The sequence below is a fragment of the Neofelis nebulosa genome, chromosome 17 (genome assembly GCF_028018385.1).
Source record: "Neofelis nebulosa isolate mNeoNeb1 chromosome 17, mNeoNeb1.pri, whole genome shotgun sequence".
NCBI classification, from domain to species: Eukaryota; Metazoa; Chordata; class Mammalia; order Carnivora; family Felidae; genus Neofelis; species Neofelis nebulosa.
In genome coordinates, this window is record NC_080798.1 from 31,927,912 (window position 1) to 31,954,917 (window position 27,006).

General features: G+C 43.6%; 1 protein-coding gene across 4 annotated transcripts in view; it reads left to right on the top strand.

Moving 5' to 3' along the window:
* The window catches only part of FTO (FTO alpha-ketoglutarate dependent dioxygenase), a 393,377-nt gene that overhangs the window by 306,224 nt on the left and 60,147 nt on the right, over positions 1–27,006 (top strand). Inside the window, exon 9 of one of the 4 annotated variants that reach the window (XM_058708759.1) lies at positions 5,754–10,386. The exons of 2 other annotated variants lie outside the window; for them this stretch is intronic. In XM_058708759.1, the coding sequence (XP_058564742.1) occupies positions 5,754–5,766 (13 nt within the window). In that variant the 3' untranslated portion in view covers positions 5,767–10,386. Of the gene's footprint in view, positions 1–5,753; positions 10,387–27,006 lie in introns of those variants that run through there. One more of the 4 variants, XM_058708758.1, reaches the window with a different exon arrangement.

A 27,006-nucleotide genomic window follows, 5' to 3' on the forward strand; every position in this document is an offset into this window, starting at 1 on the left:
TAAGCCTCGGGAGCTCTCACATGTCTTCTTGGTTGTGGGCACAGTGCTAATTCTTTGGCTTTAATACAATTCCTTTCCAACCAGCCCCTCACATTTGTAAATCTTCAGTAAAATGTATGTGGGAAATCAATAGGACACGCTCCAACCCAGTTTTCGATAGTCAGAGGAAGACCATCCTGGCCTTTAACATCGGTCCCGTTGACGCTAATGTTGCTACAGCCAGTCCCTGTGCCCTCAGCCCCACCCCCCGAGTTTTATGAAGGTGAGCAATTTAGGACAGTGAGAGTCACGGGATTTTGAATAGCTTAGTTCCTAGGTGTGTTTGGAATGGAAACAAAGATAACCCTGTTCAACAGTGAATTTGTGCCTCTGGGTGAACGGCCAGGTGTTCTTCCAACTGAACTGTGAGACTAATTTCTTCCTGGCCTCTGGAAACCAGCTGAAGCAGTGGGCCAGCTGGTATATCTTCAATCTTGCATACCAACATCTTTCTCTGATTCACAGATTTCCTTTATCCCCAGCACTTCCTCTGGTATGTGCATCCCCAACAGTAAACGATATCTCTTATTGGATTTGGGCATTTTTAAATCGTTGAGTCTTTTGGTGGGGAGGGTAGAGGAAGGAGGGTAGATGGTTACATTCGAATATTTCCAGTGGGAACCGTGCTTTAATCTCATCCACCTCTGATTCTTTTTTTTTTTTTTTAATTTGTTAAATGTTTATTTATTTTTGAGAAAGAGAGAGAGACAGAGAGACAGAGTGCGAACAGGGGAGGGGCAGAGAGAGAGGGAGACACAGAATCCAAAGCAGTCTCCAGGCTCTGAGCTGTCAGCACAGAGCCCGACACGAGGCTCAAACTCACAAACCGTGAGATCCTGACCTGAGCCAAAGTTGGACGCTTAACTGACTGGGCCACCCAGGTGCCCCTCACCCACCTCTGACTCCTGTGCATCAGATGGTCTCCACATTCATGAGAAGAGGACGCTAAAGTCATTGAGGGTGGCATTATGAGCATTACCTTTTTTTTTTTTTTTTATGTTTACTTATTTTTGAGAGAGAGAGCTCAAGCAAGGGAGGGGCACAAAGAGAGGGAGACACTGAATCCAAAGCAGGCTCCAGGCTCCCAGCCGTCAGCACAGAGCCCAACATGGGGCTCGAACCCACAAATGCAAGATCATGACCTGAGCCGAAGTCAAACATTTAACCGACTGAGCCACCCAGGCGCCCCTGAGCATTACTCTTTTTCACATTGAAATGATCTCAGAGGAAACAAAGTTAATGTGTATCCCGTTGTTCCAACACCCGCTATGACTAGAGTATACAACAAGAAGCTCTGGAGATTTTTATCTAGAGGAGAAATTTCCTGGGGAAACTGAGAACTTTCGTTTGCAAAGCATAGCTTTTTCCGTATTAATTGACACACACTTTTCCGCGATCTGAGATTTGGAGAAGCCCAGAGATTCGCCTGGTGAGGCACAGGGTAGACTTGACCCGTGGAAGCAGCAACCTATACCTGATGGTCTGGCAGTTCTCAGGATATATCAGATCATACCCATAATCTATTTCCCCAAATAGCTGTGACATGCAAGATTCTCTACGCACTAAAAAGGGTATTTGAAGGTCACAAGTAAGTCCAGGGGACCTTTGATGACTTGAACATGCCCACTTTCGGCAGCCTGTGCATGCTGGCGCCTTCTGGTATAACCTGGACCTACCTTACCCAGGCGTATTTAAAGGGAAACGAATGTTTCTTCACTAGTATTACAGTTTTCAGGAGGCTATGGCGCCTCGGTTGAAACTCTCCCTGTCTGTTTTTGAGATGAAACCACCACGGGAGTGCCACCACCCGTCCAAGGTGAACTTGACCATGATGCAAACCATGAACCCCCTTTGGTCTGGTGTGTGTGCGTATTTTGGTGGACCGGACCAAGCCGTCACAGCGAGGGCTCAGCTGGCAAATGCCGTTCTCAGCCATTCACACAAACCTAGCCTGTGCCTGAAGGGTGTGCATTAAAACACACGTGGCTTTTCAGGCACACTTTTAAACACACTGGATACTTCAATTGCAGATTCCCTTGAACCGGATGCTAGTAGATCTTTACATATTGCAAAAACAATAATGTAGTAATTAAGTAATAATCTGGCAAAGTACGGTAACAGCTTTCACCCCTAAGAAAGTATGTCACCTATACCGTTGACACACGGAGTTGTCTGTTGCAAGATTTCTCCGCACTCGGTAACAACTGTAACAGTTGAAGTTGCACCTGAAAAAGCAACATAGGTGAATTTTCAAAGGGGAATTTCTCATGGTTCATAACTAATGATAAAATAATAAAGCTATGCCCATGACAAAAATGCCCGCAGGACATAGCACAGGACAAGAACGGGGAACCCGGACAAGCTTTTTAAAGAAGATATAAAATTCTAAGACTTCGGAAAAATTCAGCTTAAGAAATAGCGTGAATAACAACTATTAATATTTGTTGCGTGTTACCCTATGTCGAGCTGTGTGCCGCGTGCTTGGTGTCGATTTTTAAATTTCATCCTCATGAGTCTCTACGAAGCAGGTGTTTTATTATCCCTATTTGTTAGACAAGAAAGCTGTGGCTCCAGAAAACGTCTTGCAAGGTCATTCAGTCTCCAGCAAGTGGGGAACACTGGATTCCAGCTCACGCGGTCAGCCTTCAAGCCGTTGTTCGTGGCCATGTCCCTTGCCTCGTACATCATTTCTTCCCACGGCAGAGGTCACAGCAGGCCAAACCCAGCCTTAGGTAACAGTGGTCACTGCCGAGCGATTACTCAGGATTATTTTACGTACCTTCGGGTAGTCTTTCATGTTATCCCCAAACCAGCTCCACGATGTAGGTGGCGGTGATCATCCCCATTTCACGTATGAGGACAACGGACATTCAGGTGGAGCAGTGTGTCCCAAATGCTGGCAGGGCTAACGTCCCACTCCGGGCAGTCTGGTCCTGGAAGCTACTCTCTCAACCTTTAGGCTAAGAAGTGCGGCTGGCCGCCGCCATTTTAAAACCGGGATGTTTCACACTACGAATAAAGATGTCTGACTCCTCTTAGAAGACAAAACAAGGTGGGACGATCGGACAGTACTGGTTCCCTTCCACCTGGCAAGGGTCGCTTGGCCGCCGTGGGTAGCTGCTTGCGGTAGACGGCTGTCTCCCTCCACTACCCCTCCCTTTCACTGCTTTCCTTCCTGCGTCCTCACTTTGGGGGGGCATTTGATTTGCAGTTTGGGCGTGGGGTCTCCCTGGTACCGGAGCTGCTTCCGCAGGGGTCTTTCTGTTGTATGTGTCAGTGCGAACGGCATTCCCCACAAAATAATGACAAACTCCTCCTCGAGGGTCTTCCTCCATCCCCCTCCCCCGCATCTCAAGTGTTGCCACTCAACCAGGCAGGGAGCATGGGAGGCTTACAACCTTTTCTCTCTCTGCCTGGTTGGTAGCAGTTGGCCGGTGTTTGGTTGGCCATGACCAAGGTGGCAGCAGCCTCTCCAGGCTTTGGCACACAGCTTGGTAGGCTGTTGTGTGACCCAGAGACCCCCCAATCTCTGTACGCGTTAGAGCAAAATACAACTAGAACACCCGGAAGTGAAGAGAAATATTTTGGCAGGTCCATGCCTCCTCAGCAAACTAGAGCATTCTGTCTTGAGGGAGGATTTTCTAAGAGCTCAGTCTTGATTATTTGTTCCACGTTGGGCCAAACCAGTGTATTATTGGTAAGATAATGAGTGGCATTCACCCAGGGGTAATCCTTGCAGGGATTTTGATGATGCAGTAAATCATGAGAGTAAAGCCCGAGTGGTTTATGCCATTAAAACCTTGGGATAGAATTAGACTTGTAATCACCACTTGCCCATGTTTTGTCATTTATGATAATTATAGTAGTAATAATCCGTGTATTGTTGAGAAGTAGCAGTCAGAAGCATCCATCAATTTTTTATCGACACCAAATCAAGTTGATACTTCATCTTTGCTGCAAAAATGTAGATTGCACCAATTAGTCTAAAGAAATTGGGCAGTCATTAGCAATGAAGTAAGCAGTTAATCTACAGAATATTTCTGGTTCCTCTGATGCCAACAATCCCTCTTAATTATGTGGAATATTGCGAGCGTCTCTGGGACTCTGTCGATGGTGCCATTGTTGGCTTAGGTTAGAGGGAGCATCCGCGTCCCTGCTTTTATTTAAAAGAATGCACTGTTACCTCCCAGCCCCCTCTTGTACCCTTCTGAGCTTCCAGGCAAATTTATTCTGAAGCAGAACACTCAAATCAAAGCAGTTGGCGTTTTCTTTTTCTTATTTAGAAATAGGGATTTTCCCCAGTGGGCTGCTTTCAGGGATGGTGTGTTAGCTCCCCATCCCATACTTGTTACCTCTTCTTGTTCACCTTACCCAAATCATGGAATAATCATCTTGAAAAGAAAGGAAGGAAGGCAGGAAGGGAGAAAGGGAGGGAAGGAGAGAGGGACACACACAGAGAGAAGAAAGACCGAAAGAAAGAGTCAGAATTTGAAAGAAAATCCAACCAGTTGTGAAGAAATCCTGGTGCTAATGAGCTTTCTACGTCTGCCTCAAGTCTTTTCCCCAGGCTATCCTGATCTCCCTCTCTAGACATTTTCAATCGGCATTGCCCATAAATTGTACTAAGCAGCTGAATAATGTAGTGTGGAAATTTCAAATATATATGTATATATATATATATATATATATATATATATATATATATATTTTTTTTTTTTTTTTTTTTTTCTATTTAGGAAGTTTGGAAAAGCAAGCCTAGGAAAGAAAGAACTCACCCCTAACCCCCCACCATGACACCAACCTCCATAACTATCTTTTGGTAGATTTTATTGCGATCTCTTAAATGTACTCCTATGTTGAGTTTTGTTGTTGTTGGTCTTTTGGTGTTATTACTGAGTTGACCCTTGAACCATGCAGGGTCAGGAACGCTGATCTTCTGCACAAAAATCCCCATATAACTTCTGACTCTCCCCAAAACTTAACTGATAGCCTCCTGTTGAAGGGAAGTATTACCAGTAACATAAATAGTCGATTAACACATATTTTGTATGTTACATTTATTATATACTGTATTCTTACAATAAGGTAAGCTCTAGAAAAGAAAATATTAAGAAATCATACAGAACAGACTTAACAGTATACTACTGCATTTACCAAAAAATGAACCGTGTATAAGTGGACCCGTGCAGTTCAAACCCATTTCTGTCCAAGAGTCAACTGTATTCTCTTTTTCAGTTGTCATAATAATTTTTTCACTTTGCTAACAATTTCAGTAACCATTTTCCATGTATGAATAGTACTCCATCAAATATGGAGTGTATATTTATCCAGGTTTTAGATTATTTCCCTGAGATAAATTACCCAAAGTGAAATACTGGATCAAAACTGATAAGCTTCTTTAAAACTCCCAATAGAAATGGACAAACTGCAACCCAAAAGGATTGTACCAATTTCAAAAAGCCCACCAGTAATTTTATACACGTACCAGTTTCATTTTAGTGAATGAGATTTGAATTCAGATGTGTTGGCATGCTTGTAGCTAAACTGAAAATATAAATTGTACCCCTCCATATATGGTGCTCTGACTCAGATTGGCTTTAACAGGGGCAATTATTATCTCATGTTACAGGAAGTTCAGAAGTAGGACAGCTGTAGGTGTGATACGATCAGAGGCCCCATGATGTCACTGATGACATAGATTCCTCTCTTTTAAGCTCACCATCGTAACCTTTACCCTCGTGCCGGCTTCCTTCATGTTTCAAATGGCTGCAGCTGCCCCAGGCATCACATCCAGATGTAGAAGCAACCACGATGGAAAGAGATCAACTCTTCCAGTGCCTCCTTCTCAAGAGTGAGGAAATCCTTCCTAGAAACTCTCAGTTGACCTTCTTTCCGGTCTCATTGCCCAGATCTGGGTCAGTCGTTCGCTGCTGAACTGAAGATTGCCAAGGGAAATGGAAACAGCATTATTGGCTTTATTAACCAAGATTTTCACTTGAGCTGGCGGTGGCGTCCATTTTCTCGGAGTGTTGAATGCATGAATAAAACAGGGGTTCTGTTAGCAACGAAGAAGAAGGGAATGGTTGTTGGGGAGAGAACCAGTAGTGTCTCCCTGATTTTTTTTTTTCTTCATTCTCTGGCACACTCTTAGAACCAGTTAAAATTCTGTAGTTCACGCGTTTAACAGATATGCGCAAAATATACGTTAAGTCCTGGGCTTTGGCCTCCGTGTAAGGTCCTCATGTACTGTGATCATGCTTCGTGTTTCCTTCACGTTTTCCTAAAAACCTGCCTTGGTGCAGCTCCCCAAAGATGGAAATCGGGACCTCCTCTATTTTTATAAACTTTTGGCATAATATAGGTCTCCTAGGGAGAGACTTAGCACTGGCTTTTCGGTTAGAGAATTCCTGTTTGGTAGAGATTTGACATCCACTACTGACACTGTGAAGGCTTCTGCTGAGACCCAGGGTTTACAGCCTGATGAAACAAGCCTCGGTTGCAGTCTGAATTACTCAGGCTCAGGAAGTCTTATTCCACCACACAGCCCGGCATTTTGAACGTTCCACTGCTCATTAGCCCCTCCAGCAAAAGACCAGGAGAGGGGAGGGTGGGGATCAAGGAATTCCTTTCAACCAAATACTCTTGTTTCATGTAGTTGTGGAGAAATGGCTGAAATTGCCGCCTCCAAGAGTCTTTTTGAAAATAATCTAGTTTATCTCTCCACTCATTTTGCCACTAACTGTACAAATTATTAGTGTTACGTTTTATTTAAAAAAAAAAAAAAGGCAGCAAGGTAAGAAAACACGTCCCTGGGTTGAAGAAACTAGCCTGGTTACTCCATGGCTCACAAATTCAGTACTATTTTGCATTTCTTACACCCAGTTGAGTCATAGGCTACAGACACCATCTTTTTATTAATGCCTGACTTGCAGGTAACTTTTGGCACCAGAGATATCGAGGTGATCTTGGATCAGACCTGCCCGTTCCTGGGGCACCTGGGTGGCTCAGTCGGTTGAGTGTCCGACTTTGGCTTGGGTCATGATCTCGCGGTTTGTGGGCTCAAGCCCCGCGTCGGGCTCTGTGCTGACGGCTCAGAGCCTGGAGCCTGCTTTGGATTCTGGGTCTCCCTCTCTCTCTGCCCCTCCCCTGCTCACGCTCTGTCTCTCTCTGTCTCAAAAACAAATAAAACATTAAAAAAAAATTAAAAAAAAAACAAACCCTGCCCGTTCCTTCAGCCAAGTAGATGAAAGCCCCCAAAAACACCCATTTCCTACCTCACCATGATGGAGTCATGGCTTCTGTTGTTATTCTGGGTGGAGACAAACACAAAAAGCAAAAAAAAACCCCACCTACTGTACTTGTATACTTTTTGTTTTACAGTTTGTAAGAATTTTTACAACGTAATTACATGTTCTAATTATGAGATTACATACATTTCTACCACTTACATAATCAAGTGTAATTATACTGACTACTTGAACAGACAGTGATAAAAATTACTCGAAGCAAAAATTACACACAAAAAAATGCCGTTTCAGAAAGTCTTTTGGAGCATATACTCCACAGCCTCCCAGAAGGTGGGTCATGGTGAATACAATAAAAAGCCTTCAGTAGCTTAGTTGTCCTCGGTAGGGCACGACGGATGACTCGTATCATTTTGGAAGCCTCGTCTTTTTAAAACTGTTTTTCAGACATAGCACCCGTGATACATATCACCGCTACCCATGCAGAAGCTGGTTGAATTCCGGGTTTGTCTCCTTCTTCCCCTTACCTCCTGTGATTCCTTCCCTCTCTCCCTTCCGTTCTCTTTCCTCCTCCCTACCGCCTGACTTTTATCTAGGGGCCTGGAGAAGGATTTGAAACAGTAGGCTAATGGGGACAAATGAACTTGGATTCCTGGGACGTTATTTCCCACTCGAGTAATCCTTGGATCAAAATGTTCGAAAGCAACTGGCTTGTAAGAGTTAACGTTATGCTGAAAATTGTCTACCTTACTCCTCTGACTGTGGACGAGATCGGAAGTCAAGATCCATTGGGTTTCATGGCCCTTAGGAGCATCTGTAGCTTGGTGTCGTTGTGGAAGAGAAGCAAAGTAGAGAGAGGAAAGTAAACACAGACCACAGTGTAAGCAAAATGAGGAACCTTTAAAATGAAGTATGATGTTACAGACAGTTCCCTAGAAACAGCATGCTATTTCTTATAATTGTTTCTTTCATCACTGAAAACAAAGTGTATTGAAAGGGTCATTTTTCTGCGAGTCAAGTCCTTTCTCTCCGGTGTTTTTTTCAAGACATTTGTTTTAAGCAAAATGTTCTAAAATACAATTTTAAAACTTATCTATTTGCGACTACCATTAACACCGCTAGGGTGTCTCCAGAACCTTTCCATCACTTCCCATGTTAAGTCATCTCTTGATTAAAAAAGAAAATAAAATCCCTAATCACCTGTCCCGAGTTTACAATTCAAAGCAGTTGTTTTTGGACTAGCCAGTCATGTTCTCCTAAGGACAACATCTCTTAGGTGTGCCGTTCATCGTCCATATGGAGCAAATTAGAGAGAGAAGGAGGGGAGCTGCCACTGTTTCTGATTGGTTACGGTAGTATTAAAAAAAAAAAATTGACTCACCCTGCTCTGGAGAAGAAAGATGGATAAAATGCTCTTTGAACACACTAGTCTTTTTTTTTTTTTTTCTTCTAAATGTCGGTACAGAAGGGTTGCATTTATATTTGGCTTTCCAGACCTGTCTCTTGACCTTCTAATTACTTTATTTGAAACAGCACTGAGGGTATAATAAACCTGGAGGTTGCCTCTCCTTTGCTTTATCATAAATTAAAGCTGCCGGTTTGTCGAGGTGAAAGTGGAGGCAGAATGTTCATTACCGCTCAAGTGATGGCTCGTCAATAGCAGTGCTTTTTAGTTTGTTCTAGTCAGCACTTGCTGTGCATTTTGTTGGACCACTGGGAAATAAATACAACAAGATTATACGTTTGGAATACCACAAGAGTTCACAGAAAAAAAAAACACACAAATGATAAATTATACACTGGGTAGAAAGTGACATGCTATCTTGTGCTATTAACAACCAAAGATAATTGCAACGAATTGTAATTGCAGTTTGCAACTTACAGTACAGTGTGTCCAACATCAATCTTAATAGTGAACAAAGCAATTTATATTAAAACTTAATTCACTTGGTAACTTTCTGCTGTATACACGGGAGCTAACAGATGTAGCTTTTCAGAAAGTTCAAAGGCATTTGAAACGTGGCAAGAAATGCTAATGCAGTAAGCCTTGGAGAAATATTGCATTACTACTTGTAATGAAAACAAATGTATGTCATTATCTCCTACTTTGTGTTTATTTAATAAAATATGCAGTTTGCATGTTGGTGAATTCAGTGTTTCTGAATGGATATGGAATGATGTTCTATTTGGAATCAGAGGCCATACAGGACTAGCAATTATGCATCCAGTATAAATAGTCTGCTTTACGATTTTAGTAACATGCCCCTTAATGCTTCACCGGGTTTTGTATGAGGTGTAACAGCAAACTGGAGTAACTTTATTCATGACTTTCCTTAGATTGGATGTCTTTGAAGCAAGGAAGGGAGATCTCCTGGAATTACTTAAGAGAACAAGCATATTTGTTTTGTGAGCTTGACTGATGGCCAGTAGAGCAGTTGAGTGAAATCTCTAAACTGATTAGGGCTTTAGTTCAAATAATCTTCTACCTTTTTCATTAATTTATTCCTTAATGCTATTTTGCTGCTCTTCTACCAAGGATAATAATCTCACACTCGCTGACCTCCATGAGTGGATGACCTAGAGCCCATAACTAATCTTATTTATCTCCTGACCAGCCGAACTTCATTTACCTTGACTGGATAAAGAGCCTTGCAAGTTCCTAAGCTTCCCCTCCTTCGTAGCTTTCTAGTTAATCTCCAGTAAAGGGAAAGATGATAGGCTTTCCCAGTCAAGATCCAGAAGCATCCGGGGACAGTGGAAACTTCTGGCCATTTCTCTTTCTTTCTTGAGCCCTACTCTCCTAACGCAACGACTTTCATTTTGAAAGTCAATTTCCAGCCATGGGCCATATGCACACGTTGTCGAATTTAGTTTTAATTGTTGAGTACACGTACATAGAATTTTATATTCCGCTTTCTTTTGTTTAATACCAAAGTGTTGCCTGTGTTTCATAATTTAATAATTGTGCATTTTAGTGACAGTAATTCATTAAGTTTCTGTACTGTGTTTTTCCTAAGCATTCCGCATTATTAAAATTGTTGGGTTACTTCCACTCGGTTTCACTATTACAGATACTGCTGCAATAAAAATTTCTTTCGCTGTTTTTTTTTTTCATTTAGATTATTTCTCTGGAAAATATTATTAAAAGTGTAATTATTAAGCAAGCGATGTAAACATTTGTGTGGCTTTTTGCCTTATTACATTACTGAAGTAGGTTCCCGGACTACTTTATAGTAGTTTATGTTGCCTCCGGCAATGTTGGAGGACTACATAATTTTGTCACGGCAACACTGAGATTTAGCCTGGTTCTTTCATTTATAAACGAAAGGATGTTGAGCAAGTTACTTAACCCCTCTGCCTCGTCTGAACCCTCGTTATTCCCCATCTGAATGAAGGTGATAATAATGGAGGTGAACTCACGGATCGTTAAGAGTATTACAGTGCTGTGCATATGTAAAATTTTGGGGACCGTGTCTGCCGCATAGGAGCGCTCAGGAAACATCGGCTGTTATTAGTCTTACTAAAATCTAATTTTTCTCCTTATTGAATATCACCTTCTATGTAGGCTGCAGTCTTTAAAGGAAATGCTGTAGTAGTCCATTGAAGCTTAGTGGTCAGTAGACTCCATAAGCAACCTCCGTCTGTATTGAGTGAGCACTTTAGCATTACTTAGGCAATGAGCCACGAGGAAGAACTCTGCAGGAGTGAACATGCTGTCTGTAAAGGAGAGGCTTCTGGAAGCTCCTTCTCTTAATTTGTAATAACGAATAATAAATGGCTCTGATTCCAGAACAATCTAAACGGGCCTTGAAGCCCCAGGGTTCTGGGGTGCTGATCCTGTGATTCTTGCATTCCGTGAGAACCCAACCCCCCCCCCCCCCCCACTTTAAGGAACTGGCCTCTGCATTAAATAATGGCACTTATTTGTTGTTTTTTTAAGTAAGACAAAGAACTGGTCTCCTGGATTCCTTAATTCTGGAAAATTGACTTCAAATTTATAAATTTTCAAAGAAAAACTGTAACTAATTTTATTATTCCACGAGATGATGTTGATGAAATGCATCTGCTACATCTCACTGAGATGAGAACAGCACCTTCTGAAGCAGAGAGTCAGAGCAGCGAGCCCTGGGTGACCCCCGAGCCCCTGGTCAGGCAGCATTCGCTGCCCACAGTAGAGGCTGGAGATTATTCGTTTCTCCAGACCTTCTTTTAAACCAAAAGAATGTGGATGCCTCATGTTCCCTTGTGATGAGAACTTCTGTGTTAGAATTCTGTGGTTGCGAGCAACAGAAAGAAATGCTGGCTAATTTAAGGAGAACAAAAAAAAAAAAAAGCAAGAGTGTGGGAGGTTCTCTTTTGAGAAGGATACAGGGTTATTTACAGTACCACGAAGAGTGCTCAGCAGGACAGCCGGCAGCCCCAAGCATCCAGGCAGGAAGAAAACACAGACACTCATCGGGGTCCTGCCGTTGGAAGGAGTAAGCTCTACTCCACTCAACAATCAAAGTCTGACAGGGCCCAGCCTGGATCTTGTGCCTGCCGCCCAGCTAGGGGAGGCCACAGGACCTTGATGATAGTCCCACTAACACCGCACACTCCTGGGGGCTCCTGGGCGGCTCGGTCGGTGAAGGGTCTAACTCTTAATTTTGGCTCGGGTCATGATGAGATCATGATGAGATCATGGTTCGTGTGACGGAGCCCGCATCGGGCTCCGTGCTGAGTGTGGAGCCTGCTTGGGATTCTCATTCCCTCTCTCCCTAGCCCTCTCCTACTCAAGCCCCCCCTCCAAAGAAATAAAGAAACATAAAAATATTATTAAAAAAGAAAAAACAAAAGACTGCACACTACTGGAGGAAGAAATTTCCTAAAGCAAGATTGGAGTCCTATTGCTCGAAGAAGGGGAAATGGAGGCTGGGCCACTAAAAATGACAAAGGTACACTGAATTTCTTAAAAGACTGTATTGCTCTAGTAATTCCTCAGCAGTAATGATTAGGAAAACAACTAAATGGCTTACAAACACCAGGAAGTATTTGGACCGCTCAGTGGCCATTGTCCAGGACTTTAGCCCTGGAGATAACTAACAGATTTTTTATTACTTGGTATGACACGGAAGGCTCACATCAAAAGGCATTTTGTGGGAGAAATGTCTCACATTTGGCTGCAAATATCACAGGCCTGAACAACAGAGGGATTTATATCCACCTCACGTGAAAGAAATCCACAAAGAGTAGGACCATCATGGCAGCCGTACGACATCATCAGTGTTCATGGCTCCTTCCGTGTTTCTTTCCACTCTGTCCTTCTGGCATGGCTTCTGTCTTCAGGTCTCCTTCATGATCACAAGAGAACCACGGCAGCTCCTAATATGTCATGTACGTTACTGGTAAGGAAAATGAAGAAAGGGAGGGAAGCCAAATGTGCCTGACCCTTGAGTCACCCCCATCCTCCTTTTAAGGAACTTTCTCAGAAGCCCTACCCAGCAGTCGCCACCTCCGTTCCATCAGCTGAAACGTGATCACCTAGTCACCCCTGTTGATAAAGGAAACAGGACTGTTTTTTAGCCAGGTACATTGCTACTCCCAACCAGGTCAGGATTCTCTAAGGGAGGGAGAAGAGGAGCATGGGTGTCAGGAAGGCAGCCAGTAGTTTGTGGCTCAGACCCTTGCCAAAATGAACAGTCTTCAGCTCCGTGAACTCCCCTGCCAATCCTGGTATTACCAACAAGAAGCCAGGAGAGTAATAATGAAGCATTTTCTAGGGTAGGGAGAGAAGTGAGTGGATTGAATGATGAAAACTTTAGGTCATTAAATAAAGTTCCAACATTTTCTTCTTGCCCAAAACATTCACAACAAACTCTGTGGAACAGGAATTGAAGGGAAATGTACCACGCCATTTTTCTTTAGCCTTTTTGCAATGCAACAGGACAATCAATACAAATCTTTGCAGTAATCATATATTGATTTTCCTAGAATATAACTCCATTTAAAGCACTTTTATCCCCAAGAGTAGAAACATTGGAGGCTATCAAAGGAGGAAGTAGGTTTCCTTGACCCCATCTGCAGTGCACAATTGATTAACAGAGGATAGTTATGAGCGAGAGAGAGAGACAGAGAGAGAGACAGAGAGAGGGAAGAGAGAAGTCACCGAAAGGTTAATACTAGCTAAAGAGAAACACGATTATAGGACATTAGGCTTTTGCTAAAATCATAAGGTCGGGAAAAGATAATGATGCTCTCTAAAATTGCATGAGATTTTGAGCCCTTCGCATCCTCTTCCTGTGACCCCCACACCGCCAAGAGCCACCACAGCTGAATTTGGGGGGCTTGGCAAAGCTGTGAATGATTGATATGTTTAGGTTCAGGGCTGGTAAGCTGGCTTGATAAGGGAATCAGTGACACTGTTTCAGTTTTTTGTGAGTCACTTAGTTATTAAGTACTAAACTCAAACTCTAACGTAGGCCAGATTGAATGTGTCTTTGCTTCAGACAAAGCTAAAAGAAAAAGAAGAATTTATGTTTTAGAAAAATTGTTTTAAAACTCTCATTTTTCTTCTGCTTTGTAAGAAAACAAAACGCTAAAAGAAATTTTTTTTGAATAAAAATAAAAAAAATCCTACCTTCGGCAAATCCCATGAGTTTAGGTCAGCTGACTATTTCTATTTTTTTCTAATTTTTTAAAGATATTTATTTATTTTTGAGAGAACGAGAGAGACAGAGTGGAGCAGGGGAGGGGAAGAGAGAAAGGGAGACACAGAATCCGAAGCAGGCTCCAGGCTCTGAGCTGTCACCAGAGTCTGATGTGCGGGGCTTGAACCCACGAACCGCAGGATCGTGACCTGAGCCGAAGTCTGACGCTTAAACAACTGAGCCACCCGGGCGCCCCTACGTTGGCTGACTATTTCTTTCAACGTTTTTTATTTATTTTTGGGACAGAGAGAGACAGAGCATGAACGGGGGAGGGGCAGAGAGAGAGGAGACACAGAATCGGAAACAGGCTCCAGGCTCCGAGCCATCAGCCCAGAGCCCGACGCGGGGCTCGAACTCACGGACCGCGAGATCGTGACCTGGCTGAAGTCGGCCGCTTAACCGACTGCGCCACCCAGGCGCCCCGTTGGCTGACTATTTCTGTGTGTAGATGTCGTCCTCCCAGAGACAGGAAAGTAATTGGATGGTAACGCTGGGAAAAGACACGCAGGTTCCACTCCGCCTCCGGCCCGAGAGGCTGGGATGTCGCCAAAACTGAGGATGATGCCTCCTGAAGCAATCCTGAGTCACCCTCTCTCCCACACTCCTTATGGAAAAGGCAAGAGGGTGGCTTGGCATGCGCTTGTTTCCAGTGTACTGTCCTCAGTGTATTTCTCTCCCTAAATCCCTCCTGTTTTTTGTATCACAGCTGGGTTCGCACGGACTCTTTATTAAATTAGAAGGTGTGTGCGGCCTCATTCTCCTCCACAAAGTCTTGTGCTTGATACTGTTTATTTTACTAGCAACTTCTTCAGGGGTTTGTATTTTGCTTTGGTGGTTCCCCCCCCCTCTTTTTTTTTTTTTTTTTTTTTTTGGTTTGGCTTCAGGCAAACCAACCAGCACACATTGTCAGATAAAGTATCTTATCTGTCAGCAGCACCCTTGTGAATTAATCATAATTCAATAGGCTTACTAATCAAGATTCGAGATGAATGTTTTGATAGAGCAATCAGATTTGTCTAATCTATCATTAGTTGACAGTCGCTGCAGGCAGGGTGTGAACTTGGCCATGGCAGCCCTGTTTCTGATCCCTTTGGCTGGGGCCACCGGTTGGGTAGCTGGTGGTAAGTGTGGTCCCAGGCCTTGCAACGAGTGAAGTTCCATTTCTTACTCCCCTCAGTCCTCTCCCCGCCCACCGGTTTTCAGAATAACATGGGGTGGAGTCCTCTTGTGAACCCCCTCCCCAGGTGATCAACAGACTTGGGGACATGGTGTTCCCTTTGTCATTTTTACCGGTAAACAAAGGTGTGCCAAGCCCCGTGACCAGCCTCAAAGGTGATCGATTTATGGGGTCACTTGCAAATAGTGGCCAGAGAAAAAATAAACATAACAGATTATTAAACGTGGTTGACTGCAGCCCTGTGTCACATGCCTCTAAAACCTATACCCCATTTGACGGAGTTGCCTTCTTGGGGGGGGGATTTACAGCATGGCTTATACATTTATCCCATATGATTGTATAAGTGAAAGCTTTTGTTGTAGATCCATACTTCATTGTACCTAACGTTTCACGTTCTGGGATAAACTTCTGAACTAATATACACTGTGTATATTACTTGGTAGTCGCTCGTGTGAGAAAAGTAAGGATGGGGTTATTTTGTGGGGGAGTCTTTTACCAGTTTTCCTTCTCTTCCTGAGGTTGGTATTAGCATGAAGATTGTATTACTATAGAAAGCTTGGAAAGTCCCAGAAAAATCCAAATTCCTACAATCCCGTCAATATTAACAATATTTCACCCTATTAAAACTCGATAAATACTGGCATGGATACCTCAGCGGGCCATTGCCTGACCCTGTCATCCCCAAAATGTAACTCCGCCTGGCATGATCTTCCGGCATCTGTGGACCGCGCCGGAAGGAAATCCAGAGGAATCCAGGAAGATGCTGCTGGTCTCAAGGTTTCAGTTTCTGCGAGAAAAGCACAGGGGGAAACTCGCTTAGGCTGTTAGTGTGTCTAACGTGTTGGAAGTGACAACTTTTCGATTTCACAGGCATGTCGCAAGCCTTACTAAATGAATGCTAGCCACACTTCGAGAGATTTGTAGCTTGGGTGATTCAGACGAGGGCCGGTGGGGAGTTACCTAATTAGACTCCAGGTGTAATTATGTAAGGCGTTCCAGGCAGCAGCGGGCTGTGTGTTAAGTAACTTTCATGCTGAACATGGAGTAGCACCTAAACAAAGAATGGTTCACGGATGAAGAAAAGCTCCTTACTTTGCCCGAGCTGTATTCACCGTCTCCCAAAGCTTCCTTCCCTGTCCCCTCTTTTTAAATAACTTAAAAAAGAATTGTTTTTATTCTAGAGAGAGATAGAGCACAGGAGCAGGGGAGGGGACAGAGAGAGAGAGAGAAAATCTTAAGCGGTCTCCAGGCTCGGCGCCGAACGTGACCGTGGGGCTCGATCCCACCCCCCCTGGGATCATGACCTGAGCGAAATCAAGAGTGGGGATGCTCAACCGACTGAACTACCCAGGCAGCCCCACTTTTTTTTTTTTTTTTTTTAGTTGAGACATGAGGCATAAAGGCATGTTGTCTCGTAAGAAGCTCATCATCTGTCCCTACAACTCCCTTCCTACTTTCCTCCATAATTCCAGCACATTCTCTGGAATGATCTTTTACAGGGCAAACCGTGTCTGTGTTTATCCACCTATTTCTCTGTCACTGGTTTGTAAAATCCGTATGATTTCCCACCATGATTCTTTGGCTGTCCATGGAACTCCACAGGTCTCTTTTTGTGCTGAAGAAAGGAATGATACCCACTGAACCGCAGGATTAGCTCGCCTCCCGTCAGCAGTCTGGTGCCATACGAGTCCTCCTTGGCCGCTCCCATTTCTGTCTCTAACGGACAACAATGGGAAAGGCAACGGTTAAAGAATATTCTCTCTTCTATTGGGGCGCCTGGGTGGCTCAGTCGGTTGAGTGCCCAACTCTTGACTTTGGCTCAGGTCATGATCTCATGGTTTGTGAGATCTAGCCCCACGCCGGGCTCTATGTTGAAAGTGTGGGGCCTGCTTGGGATTCTCTCTCCCTCACTCTCTCTCTCGCTCTCAAAAATAAATAAGTAAAGATTAAAAAAATATATGTTCTTTCCTCTAGTAAATTAATCCATGGCTTCATTTGTGCTGCTTCTGCTGTCACCTGCTGCCCGAGTTCTTAACTAATGCATTAAAGTAAACTTTGCAAAGCCATATAAATCAACTCTCCGTGCTTGCATGAGGAGAGACTTGAGGTCATCAAATAAGCATTCTGTGTGGATAATGACCAAGCAATTTTCCAGGCTTCTCCCTGTTCTCAAGTGGGAAAATCCCATTTTGAATTTCCCTGTTCCTTCTAATCCCATCTCCTTGACCTCTCCCTCTTCATTTTGCTACTAATGAAGTCTGGGATGACACACAGGACCACTCTGTTCATCCGGGAGATGAAGCTTCTAGATTTCTACTTCTGCAATTCTGTCTATGAAAGCATGACATTAACATAGATTAAGGAATTGCCAGAAACATTAAGAATAGATTGGATTCAACACCCTTTTTTATTCTAGTACCTCTTACCAGTTATGAGAAAGAAATGTTTCAATTTTACTGCCTAGTACTAATAAACAGGCGCAGGTGTTGGAAGAAAGGAATAATAAAAACCTTTGTTGGATGAAGAGCATTATTTCGTGCAGCTCTGTGACATTACAGGGAAGGCCTTCACATAATGCCACCTTAGGGATAATAAGGGACATTGGAACAATTTTAGTGCTACCTTTGCATAATTTTCAGTTGGGTGAAACTCAGTCTTCGTTGTCTCCCTCTACCCACCGCCATCCAATGTGGATCAGATCAAGCCCTCATAGTCAAAACGAGAGCAACCAATTTTGACCAATCACTTGCTCTTTGCAAGATTATGTTTGCTGCATTGGGAGTAGGCTTAGACATCATTCCTGTCCCCAGAGAGTTTACCATCTGTTGGTGAAGATAAGACATAAAAAACCTGAGAAGTAAAACTCTAATAAAGAATCTAAAATACAAGTTCAAGACGACACTAGGGAAGATGGGTATAATGACAATACATGACTGTCAGATGCATTTACAGATTTCTTGTAGAAGAAAAATCTTCAACCCTTCTGATAGCAAGGGTTCATAGATACCAGTTGTGAATCCGGAGCTGAAGTATCATTCTGCAAAAATGCTTTTCAATTTTGAAGGGCCGGTGCAAAAGAGACATCTAGTCTTTGTAACTGGTAAAATAGTTACTTGGATTATCATTGAAATAAAGGCATAAAATTTTAAAATTCTCATAAAACTCATGGGCTTCTGAGAAAATGCCGGTGGTACCTCACAGACCCAGGACAGGTGGTCATTTCATTAGTGAGTTCCAAGTTCAAATGGTAGGTTCATTTCAAGTTACATAGGTAATATTTTAGGGAAAAGATAGAGTTCAGGTAGAGTTAAGATGGAGACAGATGTATGGGAAGAGGTCCTTTCAAATAGGTAAAATTTCTGATGAAGGTCAGAATAGGATTGTATAAACCAGGTTCCACGTGTTAAGACTTTCTGGCTGAAACAGAGTGTTCAAGAAACGGAGACCAAATATTTGGGAAGTACCAAGAGACGGCTGAGTTTTTGGAGGCCTTCAAAAGTTTCCAAAGCTGAGAAGGGACATGATGCTGGAGATATTTTAGGGAAGATTAGTTTGGAGGCTGGGTGGGCAATGGATATGGGCTGTTCTCATTTAAAGGGTTGTGTTTAGAGAAAAGCCGTGTTCCTGCAATGAGGTGATGCGGCCATGCATTCAGGCAGAGTAGTGGTAACAGAAGAGTATGAATTTCAAAGGACCTCTAATGGAAGAGAACTTCATAACCAATTGGTTATGGGGATAAAGAAGAGGAAAGAGTCAAGGGTGGTACTCTGATTTCAAACTTGGAAGGAAATGGACATTTGGGAGAGGGGGCCGTGTGCCCCAGCACTAGCACAGGGAGAAAGATACAGTCCCGTAAATAGCTGTGGCTAAGACCCAAAATGCAAAGAAGGAAGCACAGCCTTGACGTTTTCCTGGTTGCGAAAATTACAAAATTACCCCGCGAGGGATTATTTGATCTTTGCGTCAGCTCAGCGACCTGGGGTACAGTAATGCCTAAAGTAGAAAGCCGGCAATGGAAAGGAAGAGATTTCCAAATTTTTTAGGGATTCTGCTATTTTAGTGTGGGTTAGTAATTACCTTGACTTTCTTCGTACAGGGCTTTGTAGTTAAGGACCTGTTCATGCCCTCACCAATTGACAGCCAGATTCCCCCTTCGTTCTATTTAGGTTAAAAGATTTTTATATCACCTTGGTTTTCAGAAACTGACAAACTGCCAGTGGCCTGTCAATTCCGGACTGACTTTTTTTTTCACCTGCTCACAGAGATACTATTGTCTTCGGAGAACTAGTGCTTTTCTCCAGTGATGTGACTAAGCCCATGTAATCTTGGAAGAATTGGCCGCTTTATGTCTAACAGAGACACGAAGGTGAGGCTGTGATACTGGGAAATCTCAGGGTAACACCCTCAAGTTTGAAGAGTGAGGGGAACTGAAGCAGAAAAGCCCGGTACATATTGTCAAACCCATTGCCCAGATGTAGATCTCTAGATCTGGGCAGAGGTTGAGTTGAGTACATTCAGGTCCTACTATACAACCGTCTTTAGAAAACGTGCACTCGGGGCCCCTGGGTGGCTCCGTCGGTTAAGCGTCTGATCCTTGATTTCAGCTCAGATGGTGATCTCACGGTTTGTGAGTTCGGCCCTGCACTGGGCTCTGTGCCGATGGCATGGAGCCTGCTTGGGATTCTGTCTCCCTCTCCTCTTTCTCTGCCTCTCCCCTGCTTGTTCTCCACCTCTCTCAAACAAAAGCAAAAACGTGCATTCATCCCATTCAAGAGAATTGGAAAAGCCCCGTGTTGGTTGGACACGACTGAGTCCTGTGAGTCCCAAGCAACGCGACTTTTTAACAGGCAAATCGCCTTTAAAGTCCTCACACCTCTTCGAGCGTCCGACTTGTGACGTGTGCCATATTTGTGTTGTCCTGCCCACACGGTAGCTACCTCAGCATCCCTGCAGAGCGGGGAGGTATAAAAGGGTGCTTCTGGGCCCACTGCCTCTTCGTGAGGGCCTATAGTCACGCTTGCCAAGTTTTGAAACCAGTTACAAATCAGAAAATAAAAAATTAAAGGCGTTCATCATTTCCCCTATTACTGAATGCTATATGTGAGATCTTGCACTCACCTTTTTATTTTTTTTTTATTATTTTTTTTTAACGTTTATTTATTTTTGAGACAGGGAGAGACAGAGCATGAACAGGGGAGGGTCAGAGAGAGGGAGACACAGAATCTGAAACAGGCTCCAGGCTCTGAGCTGTCAGCACAGAGCCCGACGCGGGGCTCGAACTCACGGACCGTGAGATCATGACCTGAGCGGAAGTCGGCCGCTCAACCAACTGAGCCACCCGGGTGCCCCTTGCACTCACCGTTTTAAATAGACTTTGTGATACACATCGACTTCCCTCTCTCTGGGAAGGCACGTATTTGTAGAACCAGGAAATAAAGCTGCTCTCAACAGCACTTTTCTAATAAAAGATCTCGTTGCTTTTCCATCTTAAAACCCAAGTTTAAGAGCTTTTATGATTCTGAAACGAAAGGAATTTCCTTACTATATATGTATATGGTATATTAATAGGTATGTATTAAATGTATGTAGTATATTAGTTTATATATAGTATATTTTATATATATACTATACTATACTATAGAATATATATATTAAAAGAGTGATGGAAATTTTTTGCCAAAGAAGGTACTTTACCTTGCCATCTCAACATAGCCTATTGGCATGAATGCAGTGAAAGGAGGAAGATTTTATTAGGAAATAATCGTTTCCAGGGCTGCTACAGTCATCATCCAGAAACTTTTCCTCAAAGCTGAGGACAGTACTGTACCCTGGAACCTGTTTAGCCACAGGTGGGGAATGTACTGAGCTGTTGAGACCAATAGGAAGGTAGGACCCTATGACCAGGTCAAAGAGTTGTTCTAGTAGTTTTAGGATCTTGAAAAGGGTCATTAACTCTTCCAAGCCCCTAAAGTTTCTTTAATTCTTCTGGCTCTATACTTTACAATCGTATAATCGTATTTCCCATTTGCACATAAATTAGCTTGAATGCGTTTTTCATAATAAGCTGTTGGTCTGTAGCGCTGTATATTAGAGTCTCAGCCCCCATCAGCAGTGTGTGATTTCAGAATGAGGTACAGTCAGGCACCAGCACCACATAAGTGGAAAAATAAATCCTTTCCAAAAAGTATATGGTCACCATTGTCAACGTGTAGAGTTTGGGATCAGCCATTTCAATAGCACGCTTTGTATTACTTTGTAACCACAGAGTTTAGAAAATAGAGTGGCTCCCAAGTTTTTCCTTGTCATTCAAAAGAATGCACACGTCTCTCAAAGTGACTGATATTCAGCAGGAAGTGCCTTATTGACTAAAGGGGATAGGATCTGTCAGTTTTGTTATTTTCGCTCTAAAACAAGACACTGTCTTTGGTCGCGTCCTCTGCTTTTATTTAAAGGTATTTCTTAAACAAACTTGGAAGATAAGGAGCCATACCCATACTTTGTGGGTATAAAACTTAAAGCATCAAGAAAACGGATGTCATTTCCAAGACCACATAGTTCTTCAAGTCCGGAAATGAATGAAATGAGACCCCTAGGAGGCTTCTTCATTTTGGCGGGGGGGGGGTTCACTGTGGCCCTGCCCTTCAATCTGGCTTATGGCAATGTGAGGGGAGGTCTGTGCTGAATGCGGAGCCTTCATTAGACGTCCTGTTAACTATGTCTAAATGTGAGTTAACAAAGACCTCTTAACCAGACACTGGCTAGAATGACTCTTCCCCTGGGAGCAAAGGGTCTTTAAGATATTTTGAGGGGAGGAGGAGGGTGAAGAGGTCTAATCCATAGCTCTAAATTCTCGTGCTTGGGGGAGCTCATTGACATGGTAGGTTTTAAGGGCTTCATTGGAGCCATTATGGTTTGTCATGCAGAGGCCCACTGGAGAACACTTAATTGGAGATTATTGTCCCAGTGTGTTACAAGGCCATTTCGAGCTCTTTAACAGAGCGGCTTGCTACCACTTATGGGAGACCTTGGGAAAGTTTCGATGCACCCAACCCTAAGAACATACATTAGGTTAGGTTTGTGCCTTTAAGTCTAATAACTGGACGGTATCAGGTGTTTTTAAATCTTCCCCTCACCTCCTTCGTCTGTAAATCAAACCTCAATTGCACATAGATGCCTGGGTGCTGGATATGTGTTGAATACACTTCTTTCCCTTTTTAATTTCTTGGTTTTGAGGTTGGGAGTTTTGGTGGTGGTGGTGATAAAAAGATGATCTAATGAACAAACACGATTATCACATCCAAGGGCTGCAAAGCTTTGATTTAGAAATGCAATAGAGATCACCTTGTTTCATATGGAACCAATTCCTTCTTGTCTCTTTCCCCCCAAGGAGTGAAGGAAATATCTCTGGCATATGGTTAAAAACCTGATAGATTAGACCTTCAGATAGGTAGGTGGATTAAGGCAAAGCCCAAAAAAAAGGCTCATGTTTTCAGTTGTCTATCCTATTTTAAGGTTCCTATTGCCTCTTAGTATTCCGAATTTACCAGATTAGTCCTAATCTAATATTTAGTTCTGTAATGTTTTAAACATTTTGGCTGAACTCAGTTCCTAGCCTCCATGTTGCCTATCTCCGTTAACATCTCTGCATGCATAAGAGGGCTTTCATTAGGGCTGAGTTAAGGGAAAACCACCAAAAGACTAGACCCCGTTTCTTAGGCCTTGGAAATGCAAGACCACAGCATTGAGAGCACATAGCATCGAATTGAGAGGATCCAAGGGTCAAAATTCAAAACCTTGAGACTTTTTTTGCCCAGAACTCCAAGTACTTTCAAAAGTGATTCCTTTCTGAAAACACTGAAGTTTGGAGATCTCTAGCTCCTTCTCGTGGTTTCCCACACTGTAAAGCAGAAATGAAGCTATAGGATCAGAAATAGTTAGCAAGTAGAGTCTTTGTGCCAGAGAATGAGGATTTCTATGTGATTTGTGTTTTTACGAGCTCAAAGCCTCAGTTCCTCTTCTATAGATAGAGCTAATATACTGCTTTGTTTCTTTCTTTCCAAATTACCAAGGGATACAGATGTGTAGTAATGCAGGGGACATTTAATGAAGGCTGTTTAACTATGAGTGCTCTTTGCTATGTGAGACATACCAGTGAAATAAGGGACATGACTGTTTTGGTAGAACGGTTCTGGATACAGGATATCTCAAACTTGATCTTAGGAATAGATTGGGTGGTCATCTTGACTTTGATTTCTCCATCTCCCTGCATGTCTGCTTGCTCTCCTCTCTCAGCACGCCAACTTCTGTATCTTTGGTCCACACGGCTGAAAAATGGCCACCACTTCTGGGGCGGTCAGCCCTGGCCAGGGGGCAAGGCCCCACTGAACAAACATGGCTGCCTGCTACTGAAGCCATGACTGTTGGAGAGGTCAGTTCTCAAACCTGGGACACGAGGGACACAGCCCAGTAATTGTCCACTGTACCACTCCTTTAAGGAGTAAGTTAAAGTACCCATGGTTCTTTGTATCCTACAGAATAAAGTCTTCTTAAGGAAGGAACATAAGATGTTAGAGCAAGAAAGGATTTTGAAGATTTAAAAAAATTTTTTTTTTTATTTGGAGAGAGGAAAAGTGCGAGCAAGGGAGGGGCAGAGAGAGGTGGGAGGAGAGAGAATCCCAAGGCTCCATGCTGTCAGTACAGAGCTTGACGCGAGGCTTGAACTCATGAACAGTGAGATCGTGACCTTAGCCGAAATCAAGAGTCAGGCATTTAACCGACTGAGCCACCCGTGTGCCCCAGAGCGGGAAAGGATTTTAAAGTTCAGCCGATCCTACCTTCTGTGTCTCGTTGAGGAAACTAAGGCAAAGAGAAAGTGATTCATTTTCCAGAGGTCCTCGCGGTAGTTAACAGCATCCCGTGCTCATGCTTTTGGGTAAGAGCTTCTAATACGTCCTTTCTTCCATTTTCTTCTGCCATATCCCAGCTTGCCGACAGATTTCCGACATTCTTTTTCCCTATTGCCTAGAAGTTTTTGAATTACAAGGGATTTTTTATTTCCAGTCCCTCAGCTAATAGACGGTTTTAAGTTTAGAGACTCTTCTACTCTAGAAAAATGCAGGTAATGTTTATGAAGACTGCCTAGAGATATGGGGAAATGCTTCTGATGCACCATCACATGAAAACAGCAAAACAATAGTTAGCCCTTACATTCAAAAAACATGGAAAAATTATGTATGCGTGTGGTTGCCAAGAAGATTTGTTAGACTGGCGGTTTTGTGTATAACTTTAAATTTTCCTTAATACTGCCATTGAATTACTTTTAGAGTTTTAGGGAACATATTGAATACAAATACCTCCTACTTTCCTTCTGCTTATCCTCGAGCTACCTGAACCTGTGTGCCCGATGTTCTTGCTCGTGGAAATGAACTCTCACCAGTGTAAGGCGTATGTATTTTGGGCACACCTAGAACATTCATTCCAGCCGTTAACACGCTGAAAATGAAATCCTCGTAGCTGTGGCTACAGCTGCGTTAAATTAGGGCCTAAGCAGATGCTTGGCCCCAGAAAAAATGACCCACGGAGGCAACCCGAGGATAAGAAGTTCTCAGGCACAAATAGAATCAGCATCTAGGAGCCGGGAAGGACGTCACGTCATAGAACCTGGCCCCTGCGGGCTTCAGAACGGGCCATGGAAGCATAGAACTTTTCTGATCCATAGAAGCACCGCTTGGTTAAAATCTGGGCAGAGGACTCTCAGCGAAGTTCTTGCTGCAGCGACACCAGATGCACCAAGTTTGTGCTCAACTTGGAAAGGGCCTGTCCCACTCTCTAGCCTCCCAAGTTTCCCTGTCTACTGCAGACTGCAAGACCAGGGGAGAAAATGCAGTCCCTTCGATGCCATCTGATTTCTAACCTGCCCTCACGGCAGTCCGTACAAAGAGCAGGAAGGGACAAGAGCAGCCAGCAGGGCTTGGGAGGCCAGGAGGACCCACTGTGAACAGGGGGGCCTTCTGGTTGCCCTGCTCCTTCTAGTTAAAAAGGGCGAGCTGGGTCTTCTAGGAGGATGAGAAGCGGAGGGAAGGGATCCGAGCCGACCCTGCATGTGCCACACCTGTCCAGTGCCTTTAGACCGTGAGCGCCCGGCCCCCGGGAACCTGCCCTTTCCGGCTTCTTGTACAGCACGGAACAGAGCACCGTGCAGTTGTGGCTTAATTAAGGTAACGTTTAGTGAAGCTGACGAAGAGGACAGGTTGTCAGGAGCAACCTCCGAGGCGCCTCTGCTCCTCCAAAAGCGGGAGTCTTGGTTTCCAAGCTGATGCAGAGGGGTGGGGGAGAAGGAAGAAAACGCTGCCGAGATTGGGCCGGAAACTTGGGGGTGGAGGCGCGTAGCATTTTCACCTCTGCAGGATCATCAAGGGTTTATCCTACTCGTACCCCGCTCCAGATATTTTGCTCCTGTCTTTAAGTCACTTAGTAGGCCTCTCCCTTCTGGTAAGAATTTGCTTTCTGTATTGAATTCAGATCTGCCCTTCTCATTTAAACTTCCTTTCCTTTGGCCTTGGGCCAGTCCCCAGGGTGCAGGATTGTCGCTGGCCGCCCTGGCTGTTCAATGCCCTAGCGCTGGGAGCCGGTGATTCTTAGCTGCTCCCGTCTGAAGCTGCAGTTAGCAGGGATTTGGTGGGGCCTCTGCAAACCTCAGTTCAAAGCCGAGTGCAAACCTAGTGAGCAAACCGCTTTAATACTAACAGTGAAATAATGGGCTGTAAAATAATCCTGTTAGGGACACAAGATGTGGTGGCTTGACCTTTTATTAATATTCTCTTTCTTTCCAACAATAACGGTTCTAAGTCAACAACATGTCTTCAAAGTTGGTTAATTTCATTAGGCTCACTCCAAAGGAGAGGATTCCATCAGTGGCTTTGAAATCCAAATGGGATGAAGAAAACTCATTTACACGGTAAAAACGTCAGTTACCCTAACCAAATTAAAGACTTTCTACTGAATGAAAGAAAAATTTGACACATCGATCATTTGAAACTAATCGTAGATATGTTTAAACATACGGAGACATCTACCCTGAACTTGTAGTATTTCTCAGAGCTTACATTCCAATGCAGGGGACCCCTGTTAAATACGTAAGAAAGATCTATTTAGAAGGTGAATTAAGAAATGTGTAGAAGCGGAAATAGTGATTCGAGATGTCAGAGAAGGCGTTTCTGAGAGGTGACATTTAAGCTGGGATCTGAAAAACAAGAGGGAGACAGCCCCGTGAAGACATTAGCGTTCCAGGCAGACGGGACAAACAGCAAGTGCCAAGTCCCTGAGGTGGGGATGGGCTTTACCCCAGGGAGGAACAGGAAGAATGTGGGAGCAGCATTGGGGGGGGGGGTGGGGGGGGAGTAGAGGAGGTGAGAGGATTCAGAATGGAAGGCAGGGCCGCGAGTAGCCACTTAGATTGTATTTAAACGACAGAGAATACTTCAGAAAACGAAATGCTGACTTTTCTAAGCCCTCAGCAAAGGGAAAATGTGCCCGACGCGGGCATTTTATTTAAGACCGAAGAAGAAAGGGCTACAGTTACTTCCCTATTCTACTTCCACATTGAGTTACACAAATATTAGCAAAATGAAGTGATATTGACAAAAGCACCTTAAAAATTTTAAGGCACTGTAATTTAAGGATATTGTTACTGAAGTATTTAACATAATCGAGGGTATTACTACTTTATTGTGGGAGAATCCCGCTAAACTTGAAAGGAATTCTCTTGGCAATTCCCTGAGATCTACGTTGCTATGAGGGCCCTGTTGCCTTTTCCCATATCTTGTGAAGGTCTAAGGGCAGAGGATTCCCACTGTGTAGA